General features: G+C 40.8%; 2 protein-coding genes across 4 annotated transcripts in view; one reads left to right on the top strand and one right to left on the bottom strand.

Annotated features, from left to right (window-relative positions):
- Positions 1-17,090, top strand: part of LOC123508041 (uncharacterized oxidoreductase TM_0325-like) — a 24,701-nt gene extending 7,611 nt beyond the window's left edge. Inside the window, exons 2-7 of one of the 2 annotated variants that reach the window (XM_045261418.1) lie at positions 7,913-8,052; positions 8,236-8,341; positions 8,445-8,611; positions 9,306-9,476; positions 9,643-9,827; positions 16,265-17,090. In XM_045261418.1, coding sequence (XP_045117353.1) covers positions 7,913-8,052; positions 8,236-8,341; positions 8,445-8,611; positions 9,306-9,476; positions 9,643-9,801 — 743 coding nt within the window. In that variant the 3' untranslated portion in view covers positions 9,802-9,827; positions 16,265-17,090. The remainder of the gene's footprint in view (positions 1-7,912; positions 8,053-8,235; positions 8,342-8,444; positions 8,612-9,305; positions 9,477-9,642; positions 9,828-16,264) is intronic. The other variant, XM_045261419.1, reaches the window with a different exon arrangement.
- Positions 10,723-16,486, bottom strand: LOC123508042. Of its 2 annotated transcripts, XM_045261421.1 has the most exons (3): positions 16,350-16,484; positions 12,771-12,873; positions 10,723-11,627 (listed from the first exon to the last, which is right to left on the bottom strand). In XM_045261421.1, exon 3 carries the CDS (start codon positions 11,587-11,589, stop codon positions 10,873-10,875), a length of 717 nt encoding a protein of 238 aa, XP_045117356.1. In that variant the 5' UTR covers positions 11,590-11,627; positions 12,771-12,873; positions 16,350-16,484; the 3' UTR covers positions 10,723-10,872. The 2 variants fall into 2 exon arrangements, with proteins under 2 accessions (XP_045117356.1, XP_045117355.1); XM_045261420.1 differs by lacking the exon at positions 12,771-12,873 and having other exon boundaries at positions 16,350-16,486.
- Positions 17,091-18,125: the final 1,035 nt, after the last annotated feature.

The following is an 18,125-nucleotide window of genomic DNA, read 5'->3' as shown; positions in this document are numbered from 1 at the left end:
TATTGATTTATTGATTTTAGAGGTTCCTGGTGCCTTATTTTAAATCTTCTTATATAACTTTTATTTCGTCTTTTTCAATTTTTCTTGTTTGATAGTTTTCTTCATTTAATCTACTTAAATTTGATGTGGGAAAATTAGATACTCTTTCTTGGTTTACGTTTATGAAAGCTTCTATATGATCTGAATGATTTTTATCAAATTTATTTTCTTCTTCTTCAGTAATTCTAAATATATCCCTCCAAGTTCTTTCCAGTAAGTCACATTTTTCTTTATCTGTATAGTATTTGTTCCCGTCTGAGTCTTTCATATAGTTGGTATGTATATTTTTACCTTTTAATACTTTGAATTTGTTCCAAAATTCTTTACTGTTTTTACTGTTATTCATTAAGTCTGCAACTTTCTCTTCCCAATTCTTATTATAGTTTTCTTTACATCTTTCTCTTAGTTCATTTCGAATTGTAATATATTCTGTATAGGAACCATTGGTCCATCCATTTGTTAAGGCATTTTGTTTTAGTGTTTTAAATTGATGTTCTAGGTTTCTTGTTTCAGGAGTACTTTTTAGTTGATGGATGAATAGTGATGACTCAGACACACCACTCTTATGTATGGGTGCACACGAAGATGGCACATCTGTGCCTGTCGAGGCCTCAGTTCCTAAAGAATCCATTTCTCTGTAGTCGGACACAAATATTCACACATCTCCCAGATCTTGGCTTTAACAATTTTATTGCTGTAGTCAATGCAGCATACATCCCATATCTTCAGTTTCAATAGAAAATCACTCTATATCGAGTGTAGCCATGGTATTGGTATACTATATGTATAAAGAGGAAAATATGTTTACTTCTCAGTGTTTGGTTGGTGCAGGACTGCCTGTAGCCATCATGTGTCCATCATTGGACACTCAAACACAGTTGTTCGTGTACATGGGTCCTCAACACAAAATTGAGCCACACTGTAGCAGGGATGAGCAACAGCTCACCACAGTTGCTTGCCACAGACACTTGTGTGCCCAAGACAGCTTCTAAACAATGAAAACTTAGAGACACACATCCCTGCCACAACATTACGCCACATAGTGGCTCATGTGCTCCTGGCATAACATTAAGCACTACATAGCAGAGAGAGGATCATGTCAAGATTAGCAAACCCAACATCTCCATGTCAGGAAAAGTTAATCCATTGGTCCGCATGGAAAGAAAAGCAGTGAATATAGTACTATACCAAAGTTTTATTGACCAATAATCAATGAAAATTATATGGTAAAGTTCCATAAGAAATTGTTTCAAAATCTAGTTATTGAAAGGATAATGCATGGCAATTGCTTTACAGAATCCTGAAAACTTGTCAACCTAAATTTGTAACATTGACTTGAAGTGATTTAAGTAGCTTTATAGAAAGTGTGTCTACATCCTCCCATGTTCTTAACTTCAGCCTTGTTCTTTGCTCAGTGTGACTGAACAAGTATATGTTGTGTGGGAATGCCTGTCTGTAGGTCAACAAGGTTCAAAGAATGGTTGACAGTTCTGTGGTAGTGGTTTGGATTATGAACTATATTTCTATAAGCTCGCCATTCATCACTGAATACTTATCCAGGTCTAACAGCTTTTTCAAATATTGGCAGGAGTGTATGTTGATTTCGATGGTCATTTATTTATATTCCATATAGTACTCCTTTACTGGTGAAACCAACCAAATAGCCAGACTTGATGATTAGGTGCCCTTCCTCAGTGGCATTTAGGTTTATGTGGAAAGCACCATTCATCAATTCAAACTCTCATCCCAGGTCCAACAAGTTTTTTTAGGATTAAGCTCTAAATGTCTCATGCATATATCTCCAAAAAAGATGTAGAAACTCGCTATCAACTTCCGAGACATATTTATAAAACAAGAAGTTTCCACTCTCCTAATTTCATTACACCAACAATATATGATACGAGTCCACTGCTGTAATTTCACTTTTCAATTTAGCAAGAAATGTTTTTTCTTATTACTACTACTTTTCATTTTGCACTTCTGCACAACTCTCTAGAGAGACACTATATTTTGTCACCTTCATAAATACATTACATGATTCACATTTTAATTCCTGTCAAATTAGTGATTTGTTCTTCATCCAGTCAATCACTAGTAAGCTATTCTCCCCAAGTAACGGCATCACAACTTCTGTGAACGTAAATGTGCTCATCTTGAGGGTTCCTGCATAACTGAATTAAGAAAAAAAAAAAAAACAATGTATGAAAACAGCTATTGAACCAGTATATCTAGTAAATAAAAGCTTGTAGACCTGGAGCATTAGGTTTCATAACTTCCTTAAATGTATGGTATGTCTGTCCATCTTGAAAGTTCCTGGATATTTGAATAAAGAAATTAAAACCAGTACAGTGGAGACTCAATACTCTAACATCTTAATAGTTTAACTTTTTAATATTCAAACACAAAAGCTCGATTTAATACTAAAAGAATACCAGATAGTCGACGTCCACACACACAGTTCTAAACAATGGCTCCCTGACCTCTCCCTCCCCCCCTCCACCAGTGTTTTTTTTTTTTACACGTAGGGAAGAGGGCCAACCAAGGGCAAAAAAAAGAAAGTTAAAAAAGGCCCACTTGAGTGCGAGCTCTCTAAAAAGTGCCAAAACCATCAGCCAGAATTAGGGGAGCAAATGCCTCGATACCTCCCTTTTAAAAGAAGACAAGTTGTAGGAATTCGGAAATACAGATGCAGGGAGGGAGTTCCAGAACCAGAAAGGGATGAATGATTGAGAGTACTGGTTAACTCTTGCATTAGAGAGTTGGACAGAATAGGGATGAGAGGAAGAAGAAAGCCTTGTGCAGCGTGGCCGCAGGAGGATGGGAGGCATGCAGTTAGCAAGATCAGTAGAACAGTTACCATGAAAATAGCAATAAAAGATAGAAAGGGATGCAACATTTCGGCGGTGAGAAAAAGACTGAAGATAGTGAGAGGAGGGGAGTTGATGAGACGAAGAGCTTTTGATTCCACCCTATCAAGCAAAGCTGTGACTGGAACCCCCAAACATGCAAAACATGTGAAGATTACTCCATACAGGGACAGATAAGGCCCTTATACAGAGTAAGCAGTTGGAGGGGCGAGAAAAACTGTCGGAGACGCCTCAGAACACCTAACTTCATAGAAGCTGTTTTAGCAAGAGATGAGATGTGAAGTTTCCAGTTAAGATTATGAGCAAAGGACAGACCGAGGATATTCATTGTGGAAGAGGGAGACAGTTGAGTGTCATTGAAGAAGAGGGGATAGTTGTCTGGAAGGTTGTGTCGAGTTGATAGATGGAGGAATTGAGTTTTTGAGGCATTGAAAACTACTAGATTTTCTCTGCTCCAATCGGAAATCTTAGAAACATCGGAAGTCAGGCGTTCTGTAGCGTCCCCGCGTGATGTGTTGACTTCCTGAAGGGTTGGACGTCTCTGAAAGAACGTGGAAAGATGTAGGGTGGTATCATCAGTGTAGGAGTGGATAGGGCAAGAAGTTTGGTTAAGAAGGTCATTAACCCTTAACTTCCGGCGGTCGTATATAAACGTTTGCGTCAGAACGTCCGAAGTGACGGGATTCGTCCCAGTAATCAAGATTTTTCCCGGCGTAATTTTAAGTCTCTCGCGCGCTCTCTTGAGGCGGATGGTGAGTAGAAGTATCTGGCATCTTTTACCACACAAGTGTTTCCACAAGAGCTCCTAATTTTAGAGGTAACTGAACTGTTTTCCCGTTTATGGGCGACACTTGGCAACTCCGTGACGCTGGGTAGAAAGGTCAGTGATAACAGCGAAGGATCGGGTCAGATTGTAAATCACCATGGAGCAAGGCAGAACCCTTTTACTTAGCAGTGGTTCTGAGCTAGAAGAAAGTGACAGTGAATATATAGAAGAAGAAACTGGGGAAAGTGAAGAGACTAGTAGTGAGGACACGGATGTAGAGCATCATTCACCTGCTTTCTCAGGAGAACAGACAGAGAGACAGAGACTCTTACACAGTATAAGTGACAGTGAAGGCAATAATGATGAAGAACAGACTCCAGATAATGTGTCAAGGACACAGAGTGTTTCTAGGAGACAGGCATGCGTGTCCTCCTTCCTTCCTCTCTCTCTCTCTCTCTCTCTCTCTCTCTCTCTCTCTCTCTCACACACACAGAGAGAGAGAGAGAGAGAGCGAGCGCGGCGTCGCTCTCCGGGCTGTTTCCTCTTGACTGGTCACACCGTGCCCGGAGGAGGAAACTTTGATAAGGCAATAACTAAACTCTCAGACGTCATATCGAGCTGGAAAGTACATCATTGTATTCAGAATAACACAGAGAAAATAATTATCAGTATTCAAACTGTGTTCTGACAATTTTTAGGTGTACCATTTTTCCCCGTCATTAGACAGGAAAAAATATTTTAATCCCCGGAAGTTAAGGGTTAATGAATAATGGAAAGAGAGTGGGTGACAGGACAGAACCCTGAGGATCACCACTATTAATAGGTTTAGGAGAAGAACAGTTGCCGTCTACCACAGCAGCAATAGAGCGGTCGGAAAGGAAACTTGAGATAAAGTTGCAGAGAGAAGGATAGAAGCCGTAGGAGGGCAGTTTTGAAATCAAAGCTTTATGCCAGACTCTGTCAAAAGCTTTTGATATGTCTAACGCAACAGCAAAAGTTTCACCGAAATCTCTAAAAGAGGATGACCAAGACTCAGTAAGGAAAGCCAGAAGATCACCAGTAGAGCGACCTTGACGGAAGCCATACTGGCGATCAGACAGAAGATTGTGAAGTGACAGATGTTTGAGAATCTTCCTATTCAGGATAGATTCAAAAACTTTTGACAAGCAAGAGATTAAAGCTATAGGTAGTTTGAGGGGTTAGAACGGTCACCCTTTTTAGGAACAGGCTGAATGTAGGCGAACTTCCAGCAGGAAGGAAAGGTAGAAGTCGATAGACAAAGTTGGAAGAGTTTGGCCAGGCAAGGTGTAAGCACGGAAGCACAGTTTTTGAGAACAATAGCAGGGACCCCATCAGGTCCATAAGCCTTCCGAGGGTTTAGGCCAGCAAGGGCATGGAAAACATCATTACGAAGAATTTTGATTGTAGACATGAAATAGTCAGAGGGAGGAGGAGAGGAGGACAAGCCCAGAATCGTCCAAGGTGGAGTTGTGAGCAAAGGTTTGAGAAAAGAGTTCAGCTTTAGAGACAGAAGAGATGGCAGTGGTGCCATCAGGATGAAATAAAGGAGGAAAGATGAAGAAGTGAAGTTATTTGAGATGTTTTGGCTAGATGCCAGAAGTCACGAGGAGAGTTTGAGTTTGAAAGATTTTGACATTTCCTATTTATGAAAGAGTGTTTGGCAAGTTGAAGAACAGACTTGGCATGATTCCGGGCAGAGATATAAAGTGCATGAGATTCAGGAGATGGAAGGCTCAAGTACCTTTTGTGGGCAACCTCTCTATCATGTATAGCACGAGAACAGGCTGAGTTAAACCAAGGTTTAGAAGGTTTAGGTTGAGAAAAGAATGAGGAATGTACGCCTCCATGCCAGATACTAACACCTCTGTTATGCGTTCAGCACAAAGAGATGGGTCTCTGACACGGAAGCAATAATCATTCCAGGAAAATCAGCATAATACCTCCTCAGGTCCCCCAACTGGCAGAGGCAAAACGCCAGAGGCACCTTCGCTTTGGGGATCCTGCGGAGGGATTGGAAAAATAGGACAAGATACAGAAATGAGATTGTGATCGGAGGAGCCCAACGGAGATGAAAGGGTGACAGCATAAGCAGAAGGGTTAGAGGTGAGGAAGAGATCAAGAATGTTGGGCGTGTCTCCAAGACGGTCAGGAATACGAGTAGGGTGTTGCACCAGTTGCTCTAGGTCATGGAGGATAGCAAAGTTGAAGGCTAGTTCACCAGGGTGGTCAGTGAAGGGAGAGGAAAGCCAAAGCTGGTGGTGAACATTGAAATCTCCAAGAATGGAAATCTCAGCGAAAGGGTAGAGGGACAGAATGTGCTCCACTTTAGAAGTTAAGTAGTCGAAGAAATTACTATAGTCAGAAGAGTTAGGGAGAGATAAACAGCACAGATGAATTTAGTTTGAGAGTGACTGTTAAGTCGTAGCCAGATGGTGGAAAATTCGGAAGACTCAAGAGCGTGGGCACGAGAGCAAGTTAAGTCGTTGCGTACATAGACGCAACATCCAGCTTTGGAATGAAAATGAGAATAGAGAAAGTAGGAGGGAACAGAGAAGGGGCTACTGTCAGTTGCCTCAGACAGCTGTGTTTCGGTGAGGAAAAGAAGATGAGGTTTAGTAGAGGAGAGGTGGTGTTCCACAGATTGAAAATTAGATCTAAGACCGCGAATGTTGCAGAAGTTAATGTAGAAAAAGTTGAGGGAGGTGTCAAGGCATTTGTGGTCTTCAACAGGAGAGGTGTCCGACCTGGGGACATTTTGGTCCCTCCCAGAGGGGACTCCGAGGCGTTGTTTATTTCAGGTCCCATTTTTCTTTTAAATTTTGATTTGGAGTGAAGGGTGTATGTGTGGTAAGTGCATGTAGTTTTGTGTGAAGAAGGAGAGATGTCTTTAGAGGATAGGCTGTGACTGCCCCCATGAGTTGTGAGACACAAAGGGAAACATTCAACGAGATCACAACTAGCTTTAATGGAAGGTTCACAGCACCCCCTGAACTAGTGCTATTAGATCTCACTGGGAGTAAGTTATTGTTTTGGTAGGTGTTTACTACCACCTCCTGTTGTTGTGCTGCCACGGTTGTCAGAATAACATTCTCGTGCAATATGTCTGTAGATTTTCATATATAAACTTAAACACCAAAGGCTTATTAGTGGTGAAAATATCTGCTAATTGAATGGCAGCACACATAGTTGTAAATGAAGCTCTGTCCTCTCCCTAGCTGCAGCTGCCATTGTCCCGTTCTGAGTGGTTTTACCGGCAATACCAGTAAAACAGTATACCATATACTGGTGCACATCTCTAATCCTGCTGCAGTCTTGAAAAAAAAAAAAAAAGCATTCTTTTGCATTCTGTAGTTTTTCATTTACAGACTTTTTATGGCATCAAAGAGGTTTATTAGGGGTGAAAATAAGAAGTCTTGGGAGACTGCAAGTGTTAGTGAGCAATAGCCTTCCACTAGCAGGTTCACAGGAATCACACCAGGAGAAAAGTTATAAAGACGTTTTCATGGATGGTGACTTGTCCTCTGACGACCTCCCTCCTCCTCCCCACCCTTCTCCCCTCCTCTTCTACATTATCCATCACCATCCTTCACCTATGATATGTACAAATCAGATTATAAAAAATTACATTGAATTTTTTATAAACTTGAACAAATTACTTGATTTATAGATATTGGTAGTCGAACTTTTTGATACTCAAACAACCATTTGGAACTAATTAAGTTCAAGTATTGAGTCTCCACTGTATGAGGAAACATCTATTAAACCAGTGAAGGTCATAATGGTTAACTAGTGAACAGAAGCTTTGAAATTTAATCAGTTATTGAAATGTCTAGTACCAAAGTATCAAAGTGCTCATGTCAAGAACAGTAAACCCAATTATTCCCTGGTAAAGAATAACAAATCCATTTGTCTTCATGTAAAGAATTGCGAACCCTGCCGTGAGTGAGTTTGCTAATCTTGACATGATCTGCAGAGATCATATAGCAGTATGGTAAAGCATGGTGCATAGTAACAGAGAGGCTGATGTCCAGAGTGTGCCACTCCCCCGGCCAATGTAACCGCCACATGCTGGAGTTGGTCTCTCAGCAGAGCCACTCTGTTTCATTTCCTGAAGCTTAATGTAGACTTGTAGCAAAATATTGCCATCTCTACATATTCACTGGATCTATTTTATCAAGTTTTTAATCAGAGATTATAATAGTAACAATTCTTTTTGCAGGTGCCACCTCTGGTATAGGGCGGGAGTGTGCCATTGAGCTGGCCAAGGAGGGCTGTTATGTGGCCATCAGCGGTCGCAACACTGCCGCCCTGGAGGAGACATCCAAGGTGTGCCAGGAAGCAGGTCTCCCTCAAGATAAGGTAATGTAGTTGGCTTTTTTTTTTTTTTTTTTTTTTTTTTTTTTTTTTTGTGTTCAATACTTTTCAAGCTTTCCAGTCCACTGCAGTGTCCTACAGTAAGTACATAAGTCTTACTTCTGGCACAGTGTCTTGAATCTCACTTTAGGATATGTAGCCCAAAACCAATATTTTATCCCCTGCCAGGTGCTGAGTTTGGTGGCAGATCTGTGCAAGGATGAGGACTGTGAGCGTGTGGTGTCCACTACCGTGTCTCACTTTGGACGTCTGGATGTCTTAGTTAACAGTGCTGGTAAGTCACTTTTTTTTTTAAGAGAAATGCATCTATCCCACTTCTCTTTGCATATCACCACCTGCAATCCTTTGGGTCCTCCTCATGTGCCTTCATTCCTCAGGCATTCTGGTTGCCGGTGGTATAGAGAAAGTCACAATGGAAGATTATGACAAGCAGATGAATGTGAATACACGGTCAGTGTTCCTGCTGATGAAGCTGGCACTGCCTCATCTTCTGAAAACCAAAGGAAACATTGTTAACATATCCTCAATAACTGGACTCAGAGCTGTAAGTCTGATGCAACAAATTATGTGCAGTACTTTGACTAACTTAGAAATGGCTTTATTTATTCATTTATCTTGCAAAGTACTCCTTTTTCTTATCAGTTTAATTATTCGTTTTAGCTCCAGTTATTAATTTACCTCTAGGCATTCCTTTTCCTCATCAATTTATTTATTAAAGCTTTTATTCATCCACTTACCTTCCTATTCCTTTTCCTCATTTATTTTAAATTTATTCATTTATTTACTTTATGTAAGTGGGGAAAATTGGCCAAGGACAACAAAAATTATTTAACAAAAAAGACCACTTGAGGTGCCAGTCCCTGAACAGGGTCAAGAGTATTAGCTAAAAGAATGAGAAAAATGTCTTGAAACCTCCCTTTTAAATTAATTTAGGTCATAGATTGATGGAAATAAAGAAGTAGGCCATGAGTTCCAGAGTTTACCAGAGAAAGGGATAAATGATTGAAAGTACTAATAAACTCTTATGTTAGAGAGGTAGGCAGAATAGTAGTTAAAGAAGAAAATCTTGTGCAGCAAGAGTTGGGGAGGAGGGGAAATATACAGTCAGCAAGATCAGAAGAATAGTTGGCATGAAAATAGCAGAAGATAGCAAGATACAACATTGTTGTAGTGAGAAAGAGGCTGAAGACAGTCAGTCGGAGGAGAGGAATTGATGACAAAATGCTTATCCTCATCAGTTCCCAGAAGTGGTGGCATACAACATGAGTAAGGCAGCGCTGGACCACCTGACACGCACAGTGGCCCTGGAGGTGGCCAACCGGGGGGTGAGGGTCAATGCTGTCAATCCCGGTGTCATCATCACTGAAGTACACAAGCGGTCCGGCATGAACGATGAAAGCTACGCCAAGGTGAGCACAGTTCAACCATGCTTATGAGTGACTTATCAGCTTCACATATTATTGTAACTGATGTTAGGCAAGTAATTATTTTTGCTGATTGATTGAATTGTGATTGCTCAGCTAAACATCACCAAACCCATTTGTATATTTACAATTTCATACAACCCCTCCTCAGTTTCTGGAGCACAGCAAGACAACGCATGCCATGGGACGCGTGGGAGAAGTCTTGGAGGTTGCACGAGCTGTGGTGTTCCTTGCCTCAGAAAATGCCTCCTTCATCACGGGCACCACACTACCCGTTGACGGTGGCCGCTCCATTATGTGCCCACGCTAACACATTTCAAGGATTGGTTCATTGTTGTGAGTCTCCCCTGGCCTGGATAATTTGTTTTCACCTGCTGGCACTTGTCTCCTGCACATATAATATGACCTGTATAGTAGTATCCATGTGGGCAGCTGGTAGCTTGGACAAAACATTACACACTCGTACACAATTCATTCACACTGTTAATCTTGTTGTCTGCAGTGGAGGGATGCTGTCATGGACCATCCTTTAACACCCAGAGGTTAAGGCATAGTACAGCTGGCCACATACTTCCTCTAGGACAGGTTTCCTTTGGATATGCCCTTTTTTTGATATGCTTAAGTCTGATACTCAACTGTTGGGTACTCTCTCTCTCTCTCTCTGCAAGTGTAGAAGTTGTCAATAAATATAGACTTTACAACCAGATCAATAAACTGGGTGCGTGGGTGTCATTGGATGGGTATTGTTACCAGTAATGATGACTTAAATAATTGTTGCTGCTTTTGTACTTTGATATTTGCACATGGGATATTAGTTATATAATGCATGTGCTACTTGACTTGTAACTTTACCAGTCATGAGATATTTTTTTTTTTATATTATACGTCCTTTCATTTTAAATGTAGACTAGTAGTAAGTGGAAATATACTCAATCTTTTTATTTTCTTACATCTAAGCATTACAATCTTAGTCAAAATATATTTAGGAAATTTAGGTAGTGTGCATGAAAAAAGAAATATCCTTATCCATTAAAAGTAGTATTAATAAGAAAAGAAAAAGATCATGTGAAAGGGTAAAAAAGCATGGTTGTTGATACAAGAAGAGATAACTTACTACTAACATGATGCATGAGATTATAATATATAATAAAGTTGTTTTAAGGTGAGCAAAAATAACAACCATGACAAGTAATCCTTCTTTTCATTATCTCCTATTGTATCATCACTTTGAATATTCCTCCTCCACATCCTTGATACTCTGTCTTCCACCATGCCAGTCTTCATTACCATTTGCTCCTTTTGACATGTATCATGCCATATAATTCAACATCTACCACTTTGATTTCCACTAGCAAGAAACTTTTAGAGTTTCTTGCATATCTTAATCTTCCTCTGGTCCATCAATTTGGTCAAAGAGTTCTTCTGGAGTTAATAGTATGTCTTTGTCAAATTTGTCCATTTCTGCCACTCGTGCCATCCTCAGGTAATGTCGCTCCCGTGAGAAGGTCAGCGTGGGAGGCAAATTAAAATGACCATCCCAGTCATAAGTGTCACAGTACCCAGTAACTTGTGGAAACTTTGATGGTTTTGTTTTGAGTTTTCCATGAGCCTTCCACTGTTGCTGCTTGCTTGAGGTGGCATGCTGGGTAAAGGCTGGAGATTGGACTGAGAAGGCCTTTTTAATCTTGGCCTGTTGTTTCACTTTAGTTGCTGCCTGCTTCTTGATTTCTTTAAGAGCCTCCATAGTATCTGAGCTAGTGTCTTCTGTCCAGTCCCATTTATGACTTTCTACCAGTGCATCCACTTTTTCAGAGGTGGGGAACAGAACCATGTGTTCATCATTGCCATGTCCTTTATCTGTGTATATAACCATGGCATTTCTTCCTCTGTCTGGTATTTTGTCTGTTCTGTGATGACTGAGGAAGTTTCGTTGTATCAAGTGAAGAGGCACATCTTGTATCTCGTGCTCCTGTTCCTGTTCCTCCTCTGGTTTCTTCATCTCTGTGCCTGTTAAGGTATTGCAGTGACTGGTAAGGTTGCTCGAAGTTGGGTGAAGAGACAGGTCTTGTATCATTACTTCCTTCTCCACCTCCTCCATCTCTTGTTATGCCAATATGCTGGATTGTTGCTAAAGTACTGAAAGAAAAAGGTTTTCATTATTAAGCTGTCTATCGTTACAAAGTGTATTTAAAATTTTGGATAATATTGAAGTAACAAATGTTTTCAATGAGCATAACTTTAAAATGCTTTCCTTTTTTTTTTTTTTTTTTTTTTTTTCATAAATAGTGTTGAGTAATATTTCTCATCAACCATAGTCCTTTTCATCATGAAAATCATCTTCCCACCACACACAAAAAATAATGGTTAATAACTCTTGAAGGAGATGCAATTTGAAGGAGATGCAATTTGAGAGAGGATAAACATGAATTTTGAAGTTTCATCCATCATTTTCCTTCTAAGATAAAGATCTGTATTGATGCATTCTTTTAATTTAGAAGATTAATATTGTTATCTTTTAATTTAGAAGATTAATATTGTTATTGATAGTGAGATTTTGGATTGATTTATTAGTTATCAGGCAACCAGTTATTGCTGCTATTCTTTATCATCTTTTATTGGTTATAGTGATCATTCTTTTTTGTTATCATGCCCCTCCCATACCAGGTTCTATTGCTTCAAGGCCATGTCGGTGTCCCCAAGGCCTTAGGCCGCAGCCTCTAGACCAGTGGTTCTTAACCTTTTTCAGAGTCCGTACCCCTTGATATCTCAGAAAAATTTCTCATACACCCTCTTCCTTTTAACCAGCCCTCCACTACTACTGTCTGTAAAACAGGCCCCTGGGGACAATACCCTACCCCCAATAAAGGCTACCACCCAACAGCCACACTACCTTTCTCCTCTTCTCACACCATCTCTACTCCCATCCTCCTCTACCATATCCTCTATTGTTGCTTTTACCCCCTATGCCTCCCATCTCTAAAAAGATTTCTATGAAAACCACAACATGAGGGAAAAAATCTCTCTCCTTCACTTGAGCTACCTGACAACTCTTCACCTCTGCCTGATGAGAAAGGTACTTAATCATACCACCTACAGCACTGTATCAACAACACACTCTCCTTCCAACACTGCCTACAAACACAGGTGAGCAAAGTACCCTTCCGGACCCAACCTGCCAGATCCCACCTAGTATGTGAGGACACCAAAGCTCAGGTCAACACCATCATCACACTAACTTACATGAAGGATAACCCATTCTTTGCCCAACCAGATACACACCTCAACACCTGTACAGGCTCTATCTCGGTCTCTCCACACGTCTGTTCAATTGACTAGAAGGACTGGACGCAGTGCAGACTGCAGAGACGACCTCCTCCCATTACTAGAGTGATACAGTGCCACAAGTGTAATGTGTTAGACATTCTTCCCCTACAGGTTACCAAAACACAAAGTAAACAAACATAGCAAAAATAAGTGCCACAAACTCAACATTCAGTATATATTGGAGGTGTTCTGTGCCCTGTTCGCCCCTACATTCCCACTCCATGATAGTGTCAGAACTGTTGTGGGTTCGACACCCAGAAAAACACTGCCACTCCACAACCTGCTATTCTTTGTGCTGAATTAACCACACCCTCACTAGCTGTAATGCACCAAGCTGCTCGTGTGCCAATTGTGGTGGCACACACAATGTTTTTAATCATGGCTGTCCACCATATAAGTTTGAGTCTGAGGTGGCCATAATCTGTCACGATGTGAGAAGCCCGTCAAGAAGCTCACTGCCTGGGCCTCCAATCCCCAATCCAAGCCCAATCCCCAGCCTTCCTCTTCCACCTCTCACTCACATCCTCCTTTCCCACTGCCCCCTTCTCATATTGCTCACACAAATCCCTCTCTCTCTCTTTAATCCTTTCTTTATCCTCAACTGTGACCCCCTATCTCCACCTCCACAGGCCACCCTCCCTCTTCCTCAATGCTCTCAGTGCTCCTACCAGCTCATTGCACCAAATGTCCCTTCCTTCCTACAGTTATCTAATCTTCATCAACTTCATTACCCTCCTCCTCCTCCTTTCTCTTGCAACATCCCCTGCCATTCTCCCTTCTACTACTTCGTCTCCTGAAATCCTAGACCTGATATCTGCTTATATCTCTGGACAGCCTCCCAACCTACTCACCTGGCACCCCCACCTCTGAACTCGTCCTTCCATATTTCTGCTGAAGTTCATCCCATACCTACCAACTTTCCCCCACTGCCCTCCCCCCATCCCTGCTTCAACTCCAGTCTCCTCTTCCACCTCTCTTCTTCCCCCCCACTCCCTTTCCCACTCTCTGTGCCTTGTTCATCTATGTCGCCTTCCCTATCTGCTCATCACCCTTCTCCTTCCAGCATTAAGTCCCTACTCCACTATCCCCTTCCTCCAGGATAGTTGTAAACAAAGCCTCCCTGGCCTCTCCTTCCCTTCCTCCAGGATAGTTGTAAACAAAACCTCTCTGGCCTCTCCCTCCCTCCTCTATCAGTTGTGCTGCCGCCGTCGTCAAAATAACCTTGTCCTACGTTCTGCTCGTAGTTGTTCGTTTATAAACTTACACACCTAAGGCTTATTAGTGGTGAAAATATCTGGTAACTGAAAAACCTCACACATGGTTGTAAACAAAGCTCTGGCTTCTCCCTCCTTACTGCCACCATAATCCCATTCTGATACCGGTATTACTGGTAGTACTGAAGCAAAATATCGGTATTCCTGTATACTGGATAACGGTGCATATCTCTAGTCCTGCCGCAGTTTTGAGAAAAACAACATTCTTCTGCATTCTGTTGGTAGTTTTTCATTTAGAAACTTGTAATGGCACCAAAGAGGCTTATTAGTGGTGAAAATAAAGGATCTAGTGAGAGTGCAAGTGTTAGTGAGCCATAACCCTCCACTAGTGGGTTCACAGGAATCACACCAGACATTTTCATGGATGGTGACTCATCCTCCAACAACCTCCCTCTTCCTCCCCACCTCTCACCTCTACGTTATCCATCACCAGCCTTCACTTATGTACAAGTCAAAATTTCAAAAAATTACATTGAGGTTTTGCTGAGATTAGAACAAATTACCTGATTTATAGGTATCGATAGTCAAACTTTTTGATACTTGAACAACCATTTGGAACGAATTAAGTTTGAGTATTGAGTCTCCACTGTATTCACAGCTTTGCTGTCACAGACAAGACCTATGCTATTTCACTTCATCCTATGTACCCAAAATTCTCTGCCTTCCGGAAACCTTAACGCCTGTCCACCCCTCCTCATTCCTCAATACCAATTTCTCTTCTGCCATCTTTGTTCACCATTCTATTCCTTATACCCCTCACCCTACTACCACCATACTTTCCTGCACAGTCCTCTGTGTCTTTCTTCACCGCTGGATATCTCGTCTCCATCTCCTTTCCTCCTCAAATCCCATATATTTTGATGCCGTTCACTCCCTGCTCTCCCATCTTCCTCCCCCCTTTTAGTTGTTAGAGACTTCAAATTGTCACTACTCTCTGTGGGGGAGACATTATAATTATAAGAAACTCTCGTGGCCATTTCCTTGAATGCTTCCTTCATGACTATGTGGATCTTACCATCCTTAACATTATTAAACCAGCAGATTTTGACCTTCGCACCCAGTCTTTCCACCCTCCTCTTTATGATATTCCTCTTGATTACTGCACTTCTGGTAAATTTCTTGGCCTCACCCTGACTCCCACCTCACTTGGAAGCAACATATCCTCCTATCCATTAAAGAAACTGCTCTTGGCTGTCTCCAACTCCTATGGACTCCGTCCCATGTCTCCTGGGTGCTGACTGCAAAACTCTACTTCTCACCTACACATTACACTCATCCTTCCTATTCTTGATTATGGTTGTCATGCTTACTCCTCAGCCTCTCCCTCTCCTGTGTTTCCTTGATGTTTTCCACTCTTCTATTGAAAGCCTGGCTGTAGAATCTGGCTTTCCATCCTTACTGCACTGACAGGCCTTCCACTACTATGCACATTTCCTCAAATTTCCTACCTTAGCATTACACATCCCTTCCTCTCTCTCTCTCTCTCTCTCTCTCTCCACAGTCTTTTTCTCCCATCCCCATTTATCCTTACCCTTTCCTCTCCATATGCAGTCTCTCCCCTCACACCCCTCTTGCCTCACCTCCTAATCCTTTCCTTTCCATGTTCATCATTCCCCTCCTTGGATTATTTCCCCATCCCTTAGATGTACTGCTACCTTCCCAACTTCCTCAAAGGCTGTGATATTCATTCCTCCCTGTGTTCTCCATTCCTGCTTCTTTGAACACGTATTCATTCTGATAGCACAAACATCTATACTGATGGTTCTAACTCCCTAATGTTTCAGGATTTGCAGTAGTCTAGCACATTACACCTGCCCCCTAACATTAACTTCAGGGCATTATCACACCTAGCTATCAGGGCATTATCACACCTAGCTATGATAAAAAAAAAATGTAAAAAAAAATATTTGGTTGAGAAGAAAAGGGAGACACAGTTAGTCATAAAAAAGTTTGTCAAAACACTGTGGGAAGTTAATGACAAACAAAAATATATAAAATTCTTGTCCATCAATGAAAAAAAAAACATTAGTTGGCTGTATGAACAAAATATTGGAAAAAAAGGAGTGAATAAAAAAATTAACAAGAAGCCAAACAAAATCCCTGGTATGCACATTCAGGAAAATACTACAGAGAATGACTCATCCCCCTCCCTCTGATAACTCATTTTTCTTACAGGCTTTTGGACATTAGCCAGCACACAACCTTGCAAAGACATCTGCTGCAAGAACAAGATGAGGAGTGAAACTAAAGGAATATGTACCTGATGTATTACTAATGTTGCTACACCGCCTCCACTGTGCAATGGCTAGTGGGTTGACTATGAATCCTCTGGCTGTGGTTTGATTCCAGGCTGGTTCAGTCAGTGTGCCTTTCACCCAGCTGTAATTCTTCCCCCAGGTGGATGGATGAATACCAGGTGAAGCTAGTATCCAGTCACTGTAGAGTGCAGACCATGTCCCTCTGCAAGATATTTACTATGATCCAACCACAACCTCATGTGAGCATTCATGTGCAGCTATAGTATATCCTATGACTGTAGCTTAACTAGTAGTAGGTTAGGTTAGTCTCACATTTAGAGGTTCTAACAAAAAATATTAAAAATGTGTTTATCACCAGGACTTCCACATTATATATAATATGGTATTATTTTTACATAATGAATCAAGATGGTGTGGTGAATGTGCAGTACTGTTGAGTTGTGATCAGAAAGTCAGTCATTACATGGTCACTTGTAAAGTTATTTAGTCATTACATGGTCACTTGTAAAGTTATTTAGGTAAAAATGGTTGTGTGAAATCCCATTTGACTTACTAGTTTGTACCTTTCCTATCTGTAGTTCAAAAAGAAAACACTTTTCAAACTGCTTAGGTAACCTAAAAAAATTGCACTAGTTAGATATAAAAATTATAGGTACTACCCACATCAAAATCACTCAAAAACACCATCCGGTGACAGTGTATGGTGTTGAAATAAGAAATTAAATAAAAACCATTTAAGAAGATATTTGTTTTTATTATTTCTAGTAATTACCTCGATTCCAGAGAGTCTTTGGAGTATTTTTCAACTCAGTATAGCATTTTTTTTAGGCCAACACCATCTGGAAAAATTTCGGTTATTTCTCAATAAACTTTTGGGTTTGGTTATACTGGGATCCATAGTTCCATGAATTTTATGTATATAATTACCCACCTTACTATAAATTATGATATTCCTTACAACACCATTTACAAAAGATTGTGAATAAATGTTGCTGCTTATTTTTTTGCATCATATATACTCAACTGATATATAAATTTTTGGAAGGGGAAAAAAATCATGAATAGGCTAACTTTTGACTTACGGACTCACCTGAGCTCAATGCAACACTTCCTATACCAGCACCACACCAGCTCGCATTGTGTCTGCAACACTTCACAAGACAAAGGAATGTGAGCCTAGGCAACAGGCTATTTATTTTCTTTTATAGTTGGCAATCATCATGAATGTTTCCTTTAGCAGGATGAACAGGCTGCCCTGGTTTTTCCTTTCAGCAGTACCTGTAATAAAATACTACAATAAAATATACCTGGCAATATCTAGATATAGCATATCATGATGTGACTGGAAGAAGGACTCCTTAAGTCTGAATAAAACGATGTCTCATTTTCAACTCACAATTTCAAATTGTCTTGTATGAGCTACATAGATACAATTGACTGTCATGCATTCCCTGCCATCATACTGTCACCTTGAAGCAATAAATCCTTCCCTACCGACTAGTTTTGTTTGTCATATGAACTAACAGTGGAACCATGCGTGCTTTGGGGTCCGCGAGGTCTCCAAGCACATGGGTTCGAATCCTGTCCACGGTCCGAGTGTAGGTTGGGCTTCCTTACTCAGGGCAACGGTTTCCTAGCGGGTGGGCTTTGAGATAGGAGGTACCCCAAAAAAGTATCCCCTTTAGCCCATAAATTCCTGTGAAAAGCCCACATGGTATAAAAAAAAAAAAAAAAAAAAAATGAATTCTATTTCAAAATGGATAAAGCCTCACTAATGG

The sequence above is a fragment of the Portunus trituberculatus genome, chromosome 24 (assembly GCF_017591435.1).
Source record: "Portunus trituberculatus isolate SZX2019 chromosome 24, ASM1759143v1, whole genome shotgun sequence".
NCBI classification, from domain to species: domain Eukaryota; kingdom Metazoa; phylum Arthropoda; class Malacostraca; order Decapoda; family Portunidae; genus Portunus; species Portunus trituberculatus.
The sequence above is the reverse complement of the archived record's forward strand: the minus strand, read 5'-3'. Positions and strand labels throughout refer to the sequence as shown.